The sequence below is a fragment of the Mandrillus leucophaeus genome, unplaced genomic scaffold (genome assembly GCF_000951045.1).
Source record: "Mandrillus leucophaeus isolate KB7577 unplaced genomic scaffold, Mleu.le_1.0 Scaffold770, whole genome shotgun sequence".
NCBI classification, from domain to species: Eukaryota; Metazoa; Chordata; class Mammalia; order Primates; family Cercopithecidae; genus Mandrillus; species Mandrillus leucophaeus.
Window position 1 is genome coordinate 479,320 of NW_012108364.1, and position 11,975 is coordinate 491,294.

An 11,975-nucleotide genomic window follows, 5' to 3' on the forward strand; every position below is an offset into this window, starting at 1 on the left:
GCTAATTTTTTTTAATTTTTAGTAGAGATGGAGTTTTGCCATGTTGGCCAGGCTGGTCTCGAATGCCTAACCTCAGGTGATCTGCACACCTCAGCCTCCCAAAGTGCTGGGATTACAGACATGAGCCACTGCACCCAGCCGAGACTTGTTAAAATTAACAGAGTTAATACACGTAAAGTGCTTGGCACAGGGCCTGACAGAGCAGTGGTATGGGATTGGCAAAACCTTCAGTGGGCTGCTGCCTAAAGCTGGGAGCCCAGTCATACTCTGTGACAGAGACCAGCTTGCATAAAACACAGGCCCAACAGGACTTTATTGGTAAATGGAGGGCAATCCATGACAATGACAGTGGCAGGTGATGCACCAGGCTTCCCCTTAGCACTCCCATGGCTTCTGCCACCTCCACCACGTTTATAGGCAAAAAGGGATACATTCCATGTGAAAAAGTGTTTATATTTATTTTGAATCCATAAAAATTTAAAGAAATATAATGTGTCAATTATAATATATGTCACTCCCTCTTGGAATGACTCCTTCTTGATAACAGAAAAGGAGAATAGAGTCTGATTTGCATACTTCAGGTCTGAACCATGACAAGGTGGTCAGTCACAGGGACAGGGAATCAAAATAGAGTGCAGGTTTCTGGCAGAAAGAGTCATTTTTGGACAAATTTAATTTATAATTAAGTTATTCAAATTATTAATTTAAAGTGAAAATTAAATTATTTATAGCAAGCCAGGCTTAGTGGCTCATGCCTGTAATCCCAGCACTTTGGGAGGTCGAGGTGAGCAGATCACTTGAGCTCAGGAGTTTGAGACCAGCCTGAGCGACACAGTGAAACCCCATCTTTAAAGAAATACAAAAAAAATTAGCCGGGTGTGGTAGCACATGCTTGTAGTCCCAGCTACTTGGGAGGCTGAGGTGAGAGAATTGCTTGAGACTGGGAAGCGGAGGTTGCAGTAAGCCAAGATTGCACCAGTGCACAGCAGGCTGGGTGACAGAGTGAGGCCCTATCTCAAAAACAAAACAAAACAAAACAAAAACAGGCCAGGAGCGGTAGCTCACGCTTGTAATCCCAGCACTTTGGGAGGCCAAGGCAGGTGGATCACCTGAGGTCAGGAGTTCGAGACCAGCCTGGCCAACATGGTGAAACCCCATCTCTCTACTAAAAATACAACAATTAGCCAGGCGTGGTGGTGCATGCCTGTAGTTCCAGCTACTTGGGAAGCTGAGGCAGGAGAACCACTTGAACCCAGGAGGCAGAGGTTGCAGTGAGCCAAGATCATGCCACTGCACTCCAGGCTCGGTGACAGAATGAGACTCTGTCTCAAACAAACAAACAAACAAACAAACAAAATTATATACAGCCACCTAGGTGAAAATATCCACAAAGAAGCTGGGAGAAGGTTCTAGAGGTCCAGTGTGGGCTTATAATTTTATTATATTTATAAATAACAGAAAATCTACATGAAGCTATACTTATTTTTTTTTTTTTTTTTGGATAAAGAGAATGTTCAAATGCAAGCTGGATATTTTTTTTTTTTTTTTTTTTTTTTTTGAAAAAAAAAATTTTAAAAAAAAAGTGGGGATTTTTTTTTTTTTTTTTTTTTTTTTTTGAGACACAGAGTTCTGCTGTGTTGCCCAGGCTGGTCTCAAACTCCTAGACTCAAGCAATCATTTCACCTCGGCCTCCCAAAATTCTGGGATTATAGGTGTGAGCCACTGTGCCTGGCCGAGATACTTCTCTTTTATTTTATTTTTGTTGTTGGTTTTTTGTTTACTGAGATACTTCTTAAAAATATATATGTATTTTATTAAATCCTCTGGGATTATTAGCTACTTCCGTACAAATAATCAGGGACTTAACTTACAAGTTAAACTTAAAGCCAACTTTGTGAAGTTGGTGATTCACATACAGAAATTTGAGTTTATCTGAAATATTTTTAATGTAAACATTGCAAGTATCTACGAATGGTCTTTATTAATGGGTCCTGCTGTAAATGTAAAAGAATTCTATAATATTTTTTACCCTTTATGTTTCCAGGTTCTAACTCCAAGACCTTTTCACAATCCTGAAAAGCACTATTCCAGTTCTGTAATTTGATTTGTGCTTGAGCTCGATTGTTATAGGCAACTACAGTGGGAAGCGCCGATATGCTCCTAGAAAAGAAACCGTTACTGGCAACAAGCAAGCCTAAGGTAAACACAAGAACGTAGAGAAATTCAGCTTAAGTTACACATAAAACAATTATAACCTGTGTTTAATTGTTGAATGGCTGAATTGTATCCACCAACATTCATATGTTGAAGTCCTAACCCCACAGTATCTCAGAACATGACTGTATTTGGAGATAGGGTCTTTAAAAAGCCAATTAAGGTGAAGTGAAGTCATGAGAGGGGGCCCTGATCCCATAAAAGTGGTTTCCTTATAATAAGAAGATATTCGGACATACATGTATGGACAGACTGTAAAGTCACCGGGAGAAGATGGCCACCTAGAAGCCAAGGAGAGAGGCCTTGAAAAAACCAACCCTACTAGCATCTTGATCTCAAACTTCCAGCCTCCAGAAGTGTGAGAAAAGAAATTTCTCTCGTTTAAGCCGCTCAGTCTGTGGTACTTTGTTACAGCAACCTTTGCAAACGAATATAGCCTATGTTATCAAAAATAATAAAATACAATTCTACAAGCATACTAAATCAATATTTAAACAGATGCTTAAACATCCAGTTAATAGCCTTAAGGTTAACTCAGGCTTTAGAGGCATTATGAGAATTTAAATACTCATATATCTGGAATCTGAGCTTTAGTTACTAGAATTAAAATGAAGGTAGAAAAAGATAAATACCTATAGATCACCTTAAAAAAAACCATTGATGTCAGTTAACATCAAATATCAAATACCAAACACATTTTTTGGAGCCAGGCATGGCGGCTCACCCCTGTAATCTCAGCACTTTGGGAGACCAAGGTGGGAGCATGGCTTGAGGCTAGGGGTTCGAGACTAGCCTGGGCAACATAGTGAGAGCCTGTCTCTACAAAAAAATACAAGAGAAAATTATCCACGTGTGGTGGCTCACACCTGTAGTCCCAGCTATTCTCAGGAGGCTGAGGTGGGAGGATCCCTTGAGCCCAGGAGTTTGAGGCTGCAGTGAGCTATGATCATACCACTGCACTCTTGCCTGGATAACAGAGTGAGACCTTGTCTCAAAAAAAAAAAAAAAAGAATCTGCCCAAGGTCAGAAAGTGGTAGTCTGAATTCCCTTAACCATTAACCATTATACTATGCTGCTTTAATTCTTCAACTACATGATTCCTCATAAAAGAAGAAAAGAGTTTTGCAACCTGTAATAGACAAGAGACTCTGTGGTATAAATCTACAAGAAAAGAAAGAACAGTTATCAAGACTGACATCCACCTGCCTGAACAGGGGAGGCTGTACTGAATGAATGATCCATCATATATCCTCTTTACCTCATGTCTTCATTTAAACAGTCTGAGAAAACTTCTTTAGAGACATCAACAACATTGAAAAAAATCTATCTTATTTCCAAAGGTGGAAAAAAGATTGTACAGAGTTTAGGGCTAAGGTGGCATTGGTGATTCTATAAGAACAGTTTATCTGTAACAACATTTTAAAAACTTAGTCTACTTTTCATAGGCTGTTAAGAACTTCAGAAGTTCATATACATACTTATTGAACAGCTACTATGAACCAGGTACTTTGTTGGGCCTTGGGGATACAATGATGTAAAAATCCTTGACAAATGGGTTCTGCTCTTACAAATCTTACATTCTAGTTATTATCAAATCACACAAGCTTAAATTATACTTCTGACAAGTGCTACAAAGGAGAGGTAAGACTGCTATAAGAGCCTATAAATTGGGAGGTGAAGTGGGTGGGGTGGGATGGAGATTTAACCTAGTTTGGAAGGTCAAGTAAGACTTCTCCAAAGAAGTAAGGGGAAGACTAAGATCTGAAGGATAAATCAGAATTAATTAGATAATGGGAGGAGGGAAGAGCATTTTTTTTTTCTTAATTTTCTTTTCTCTTTCAAAGGCTAGTCAAGTGAAACGGTGGGAGTGGAGAAGGGACAAGGAAATCTGTATCTGGTTGTGATCAATTAGTTGTAAACACTACTGTACTCAGATCAGCCATGGGAAAAGCATTTTTGATGGAGGACCCAGCATGTGCAAAGGCCCTGTGGTAGGAAGGAGCACCACAAATACTAGAATTAAATCCAGGCAGTCTACAGTAGAACCTAAGTTATTCACTTCTATATCATATAGGCCTTCTGTTGAATTCCTGTCAGATGGCTGCTATTTTCTCTGCAAGACAGGAAGTTAAGTCCTCTGTCAAAAGTAGGAGTGGAGTGGGAGCTTAAAGGTTTGAGAAAAGTATTGAAAAAATAGGAGAAACACAAGTGAATATATGGTAAATCACAAGTACAACACATTGAGAGATTCTGACATAGACTTTTGCTTATTTATGTTTCAACAATTAAAACATTATCATTTTTTAAAAGGCAAGTTTAAACCACAACAAAAGTCTGCTCACCTGGTATAATACATCACTGCTTCTTCATAATCTCCTGAGTTGAAAGCTTCGTTTCCTTTCTCCTTTTCACGAATGGCAAGAAAATCCTTTTCTTTCTCAGTTAGACCTAGAAATAAATGTTATCTGCTATATGTAAACATATAATTTAACAGAATTTTTAAAGTTTAAATCTAAGAATGCCTATTTTAACAGAAGCAGAACAGAGCAGAAAGATCATAAAATAAACAAAAGAAAATAAAAGGTTCCTTAAGCTTAGTGATGTTTTCTTTTTAAATCATTCACAAGTTTTGAGGATTCAGAATTTTTTTAATGATTGATTTTGTTTTACTTTATAGGTGCCATTCATCTGTTGACTATAAACAAAAACAAATAAACTGCCCCATCTTTTTGTTTTGAAGCAAATAGAAAACAATTTGAGGAATTTGGAGGGAAAAGAGGATTGGAAAAAAAGGAATTACAAACAAATGAATTACAGTAAGAAAAATAGGTTTATATTTTAAAGTCTTACTACATTTAAAAATTAAGTGAGTAAAAGAGAGAAGCAAATTTGTTGAATGGTCAACTGTCGGAGAGAATCCATAAACTTTTCATGGTAATCTGTGCAGTACTCAAGGACAATGTCTTCTAGATTGACAGTGTTTATTATAATTCAAAAACTTTAAAGACACTAAATTATTATTTTTTCTCCAATTACCTGCTGTATCTATTCTTGTCTCAATTTTAGACAAGTGTGACTTGTCTGTTACCGTCTTTTCTTTGTAATCTTCATCAATTTTCAAACATTCCTTTTCCACGTCAAATCTTAAATGAAAGAACAATAAAAACCAAAAGAAGTACAATACAGGCAAGAAAACAAATGTATTATTGATATTCTTATATTTGTACAAGTATGCCTTTGGATCCATATTCAAAGATATGCAGTAACTTTATAGTTCAAGTCATCTGAGTTCCTTCTTAAGAAAACACACAATTTAGTGAGAGCTTAAACGTTAATCAAATCTAAACTGGTCAGAACTTTGAAATTAAAATTGTGACTAACTTATCTCAATTTTACATTTTTGTTCTTTTATAGTTTGGATGGGTATAAAAATTACATTAGTTTTTTTTTTGGTTGGTTTTATAAAAAAAAAAAAAAAGGATATAGTAGTTTTTTATGTACTGAAAAAAACATTGAAAGGGCTGAGGCCAGATATTCTCAGTACTCTATTAAAGTAATTTGGTATTCTTGACATGTTCAGGTTTATAATAATTATTTAAGAAATTACTGCAGTATTTTGTGGTAGATAACTTTTTTAGTGATACATTTTATATAAAGACATGTAAAACATACTTATCCCATTCCGCATAATCCCTTGGAGTCTTCTTTTTAGTTGGTCTTTTAGAACATTTTTCCTAAAAGAATAAAATCATATTTTATGAGATATATTTAATATAAGATTATCAGGTTTTACTGTAAATGCAATGTAAAGTATTGGGTTAAGACATACAAATGGAGGCTAGATGCAGTGGCTCACGCCTGTAATCCCAGCACTTTGGGAGGCTGAGGTGGACAGATCACTTGAGGCCAGGAGTTCCAGACCAGCCTGGCCAACATGGAGAAATGCCGTCTCTACTAAAAATACAAAAATTAGCTGGGCATGGTGGCGCATGCCTGCAATCCCAGGTACTTGGAGGTTGAGGCATGAGAATTGCTTGAACCTGGGAGGTGGAGGTTGCAGTGAGCAGAGATTGAGCCACTATACTCCAGCCTGGGTGACAAAGCGACACTGTCTCAAAAAAATAAAATAAAGATATACAAATGGAATAGATAAGAAAAATAGGTACCCTGGAAGTTACTATAACTTCAGCATTAAAGTTATTAAGAATTTTAAATTTGTAGTTAATTCTGGGGACAATCTATAGGTTTTTAAGTATATATACATATAATTTTAAAACTTATGTGTGAATATGATTATTACTGATTTTCTTATAATAAAAAAGTACTAAATTCTGATTCATTCTTTTCAAACCTAGGCATTGGAGAAACAAGAATAACTGCTATGTTAGTCAGAAGTTTGCAATGACAGTAATCTGATTTGGAATAATTACATTAAAAAAGAAGACATTATCAGCCTATATAACTAAACTGATGGAAGGGCAGGGGTATTGCTGGATGAGGGGATTCCTATGCCCTTTCTCCAGCTCTCCATGTCCCTCCCAGTCTCTGCTCCTCTCTACATGCTGATTTCACTTTCCCTGATGGGTACTTGCTTTCTTTACGTGGCAGGAAACATCGCCACAAGCATTCTGGAATTATAACCTCACAGCTCTCTCCACCAGAGGAAAAGGAGAGTGACTCTTCTCTCTGTCTTCAGTTAGAGAAATTTCAAGGAAGAACTGATTGGCTAGCTCGGGTCATGGGCCCATCTTGACCAAGCACTAACAGTGGCCCAAAGTAGCCACATTCCCACTGCTGAGGACAGAGGGCAGGTTCTGCACCGGAACAGAATGAGAGAAAGGCAAACAATAGCCATAATGCTCACCAATAATCAGTCTCCGAGAGAGGGTACAATTTTTTGCTAGGTAAGTACTAAGGAATTATTAACTTTAAAATATTTATCTATATAGTTTGAAGAAAGGGAAGTATAGTAGAATTTATAATAATAAAGTAGGTGCTAATTTGTTTTTAAACTGTTACATATCTTCATTCTCATTAGGCTCAGGTTTGCTAATAGCAATACTAGGAACTATATAAACCACATAAATGAGTACTATGCAGTCCTTACAGGCTCAAAAAGTCTCATTTGATGCTTGCACTCGATTTCCTGCTCATCAAGACAATGTTCTCAATGCTAAGATGATGTTATGGGTTGAATTGTGTCTCCCAAAACAGTATGATGAAGTCCTAACCCTGGTACCTGTGAATGAGACCTTATTTGGAAATAGAGTCTTTGCAATATAATCAAGTGAAGATGAAGTCATTAGGGTGGGCCCTAATCCAGTATGACTGTGTCCCTATAAAAAGAGGAGAAGAAGTTCCAAGAGAAGGAAGCTGGCGGTGTGAAAATGAAAACAGAGCTTAGAGTTGTACCGCTACAAGGCAAGGAAGGCCAGGGCTTCCAAAAGCTGGAAGAGCCAAAGAAGGATCTTCCCTTACAGGTTTTAGAGGCCCTGCCAATACCTTGATTTTGTACTTCTAACCCCTAGAACTGTGAAAGAATACATTTCTGTTGTTTTATGTCAACCACTTCCTGTGGTGTTACAGCAGCCCTAGGAAACTAATACGAGTTGTATCACTTAGTTTCAAAAGGCATTGATGTGAAATCAGGGGTATTTAATATTCATACGTGGCTCTCAAATACCTACCTGTGACAAAAAATATCCCCCTTTAGGGATCAAGAAATGGACATGAATTGGCTTGACATTTCAAACTGTGTAGATATATCAAAACATCACATTGTTTTATCACACCATAAATATATGCAAGTGTTATCAATTATAACTGAATAAAGAAGAAAAAAATTTTCAATAAATAAAAAAATGAACGGGGAGCAATAAAAGTCTCAAGACATGGACTTAGTATATGGGATAAAATCTAATGTGTAATATTATATTTGGATATTTTAAGAAGGCAATGCTCTCTGACTGAAAGATTGGGACATGTGCCTTCTATGTATTCTCATAACACTGCATATTTACTGTCATAATCCATGGGGCGGCTCAAATTTTTCAGTATCATGACATTCTCACACTCCTCAAAACTATCGGTCATTGGAGTTATACAGATTTTCCAAATATTCACAGATTTCATTATACAATTTTATAAATCACAATTTGTTAATATCCGCATGGAGCTCATCAAAAAAGACTTTCAGGTATGTTAAATAAAATTTATAGGAGGTCAGTGATTTGGACTAAGCTCCTGCACTAGGCCCCAACAGACTAAAATGTAGTCACTGGTGCTAAAGTTCCATATCACCAACCCAAAATTAACTTGCTTATCTGACTAGAGAAATCAAAAGACATAGATAATAACCAAATTTCTGCTTTAACCCTTATAAGGAAAATAACCTGTTGTTAAATAGTCTACTTTTTGTATTCCTTGTCCCTGCTCAAGCTACCTTATAAAAACCAGCTGTTCTGCCATGGCCATTGGAGCACATTTTCTAAATTTTTAGAGGAGATGTCATCCTGATTCACAAATTGTTAATATAAGCCAATTAAATCTTGAAATTTGTTATAATGTTGTCCTTTGACAAGTATCCCCCTTAAGGGTTATTTTCTGTCACAAGCAGAAATTTGAGAAACACATAGTATCTAAATTATTAGATATTATTATATTATACTAAATATTTAATACCTAAAGTCCTAATTTGCACTTTGTTTTTAGAGACAGGGTCTTGCTCTGTTGCCCAGACTGGAGTACAGTGGTGTCATCATGGCTCACTGCAGCCTTGACCTCCAGGGCTCAAGCAATCCTCTTACCTCAGTCTCCTGAGTAGCTAGAACTACAACTACAGGCATGTGCCACCACACCACACTAATGAAAAAAAAAAAGTTTTGTAGAGATGGGGTCTCACTCTGTTACCCAGGCCTCGAACTCCTGGGCTCAAGTGATCCACCTGCCTTGGCCTCCCAAAGTGCTGGGATTACAGGCCTGAGCCACTGCCCCACTTGCTTGGACCTAATTTGCACTTGAAAGCTCAGATTTGCTTACTAGCAACAAATACTGTGAGTTGTTTTCCTTAAAGTGACAGGCCTCCTTCATTCACTTTCAACAAAATTGTTGCTGAAATCCCAAGTCTGAATAATGACAGTTTGTCAACCATTATTTCAAGTAGAAACAGTGTTCCAGGAAAACGTGGCTATGCATCATATCATAACCATCATATTTCACTATGCAGGGAAGTGCTTTCTGCATACTTCTCACTTTGTCACACAAAATACTAAAAGGACATGTCCTAGAAGTTCAAGATCTAACAAAGTAAATATTCTATTATTTTATTAAAGGTATTTTTAAGTAATATTGGGATTTATTTTTACTGTATGTACAGTGTGGTGCCTGCCTTGCTTCATGTTAAAGCAACAGCAGCTTTATCCTCAGGGCAAATGCCAACACAGTGACAAGGACAAAGCACTAGTATTATTTTCAAAATAGCACTGACTTTCTGGATCCCCTGGAAGAATCTCTGGGACTTTAAGGGCTTCCTAGACCATACTTTGAGAACTACTGTACCACTAGTCCGTCCACCCCATTGCTCCTTCAGCAATGCTTATTCATTGTTATATTTTCAGGGCACAGTCTTAGTGCACAAGGACTATTCTTTTTTTTTTTTTTTTTTTTTTTTTTGAGACAGAGGAGATGATCTCAGCTCGCTGCAACCTCCATCTCCTGGGTTCAAACAATTCTCGTGCCTCAGCCTCCCAGGAAGCTGGGATTACAGGCACATGCCACCACGCTTGGCTAATGTTTTTGCATTTTTAGTAGAGATGGGGTTTCACCATGTTGGCCAGGCTGGTCTTAAACTCCTGGACTCAAGTAATCCATCCATCTCAGCCTCCCAAAGTGCTGGGATTACAGGCATGAGCCACCGTGCCCGACCGACTATTCAATAAATACAATTTCATGGATTGCAGACAGTGGCATCCTCACCAGATTACTGTACACCTCAGTTACATACGTAATTCCTAATGAGGAGTAAAAAGATCCAGGAAGGTAAATTATCAGAGAGCAGAGTGATGAAGAGCCATGGATGTTTTTAAAATAAAATTGATTCAAAGAAAAGATGAGAATCACAAGAATGAGTTAACCTAGAAACGAAAAGACTTGAGGAGTCATCTGAGAAATTACAAGGTCAGATGGATGCCAGGAAACCCAGTTTCGATCTAAAGTTAAATAGAATGGGCCTGGAACTTCAACAGTCCCCTTCTGTATGGAGCCCACGGATTAAAAAGGAGAGGTCTATGTGACAAAATAGGGACCACACAGAGAAATGGGAATAAGGGGAAGAACACATGCACTAAATAGAGGAATGACATTTATAAGTACTGAAAGTATCTGTTTACTGTTTTAAATCCATAATTAAATTATGTAATATGATACATCCTCTGTAGCCCTACTAGATATATATATATAATTGTTCCCTGAAATTTTCACACACTGAATCAGACCTTTTGCTCTCATCAAAATTGGACAGAAGAGACAGGGCGTATATATATATATAAAAAAAAAAAAGACTAAAGGCAGTAAATAAGCCCAAGATGCAAGACTTCAAAGGAAAAAACTGTTTCATTTTGATCTCCAAGTAATGAGATACAGCCTAGTGAAGAAGGTGCTAGTTCCCAGCCAGCTGAACAAACTCCCCAACTCTCCTAGAGGACATCACACATAGGCTGCTCCGATTCAACTGAGATTGCCCCTTAATAAACAGCAACAATCCTCTCCCACTACCACCCACAAAGATATCAAAAAGGCCTACCTTGCCAACATGAAGACAGCTGTTTGAACCACGAACTGGAGGCAAATTATCTTTCATTGCTGGAAATGTCTCGGTTTCATGAAAGTGCATTTTATCTTCTTCTTTTTTAATTTCCGATACCCAACTCTGAGAATAGAGAAAAAGGTAAATATATAGTTTGAAATAATTATAACCAAGCATAAGAAAGAACTATAGCTGACCCTTGAATAATGCAAGTTTGAACTGCATGGGTCTACTTATATGTGGATTTTTTTCAGTAAAAATATTGGAAAAATATTTGGAGATTTGTGACAGTTTGAAAAAACTCACAGATGAATTAGAAATATCAAAAAATTAAGCTAAGTTAGGTATTTCATGAATGCATAAAATATATGTAGATACTAGCCTAGTTTATCATTTACTACAATAAAGTATACATAAGTTATAAAAAGTTAAAATTTATCAAAACTTACCCACACAAACACTTACAGACCATAAATAGCACCATTCACAGTAAAGAGAAATGTAAAAAAAAAGACATAAGGATGCAGTATTAAATCATAACTGCATAAAACTGACTGTATTACACACTACAATACATAATAATTTCACAGCCACCTCCTGTTGCTGCTGTTGTAAGCTTTAAGTTACAAGTATCTGCTTAAAATGCCTTGTGACACTAGTCATCTCTGCAGAAGCAGTTTGTCTCTAGTAAACTGCATCTTGTCATAAAAAGTGATCTCTCACAGTTCTCACATATTTTTATGATGTTTAGTGCAACACTGTAAACCTTAAATAACACCATGGGACCCATACGAAGTATCACTAGTGATGCTGGAAGTGCTCCCAAGAAGCAGAGAAAACACATGATATTACAGAAGAGAAAGTTGAATTGCTTGATATGTGCCAGAGATTAAGATCTGGCATAAGCTACAGTTGCAGTTGTCCACCATTTCAAAATAAATGAATCCAGAATGAGGAC

General features: G+C 37.1%; 1 protein-coding gene across 1 annotated transcript in view; it reads right to left on the minus strand.

The window, feature by feature from the left end:
• SPAG1 (sperm associated antigen 1) overlaps positions 1-11,975 on the minus strand; it is a 125,127-nt gene that overhangs the window by 84,276 nt on the left and 28,876 nt on the right. The window contains exons 4-8 of the mRNA XM_011966736.1: positions 11,015-11,140; positions 5,887-5,948; positions 5,251-5,357; positions 4,557-4,662; positions 2,030-2,160 (exon numbers count right to left, since the gene is read on the minus strand). Coding sequence (XP_011822126.1) covers positions 2,030-2,160; positions 4,557-4,662; positions 5,251-5,357; positions 5,887-5,948; positions 11,015-11,140 — 532 coding nt within the window. The remainder of the gene's footprint in view (positions 1-2,029; positions 2,161-4,556; positions 4,663-5,250; positions 5,358-5,886; positions 5,949-11,014; positions 11,141-11,975) is intronic.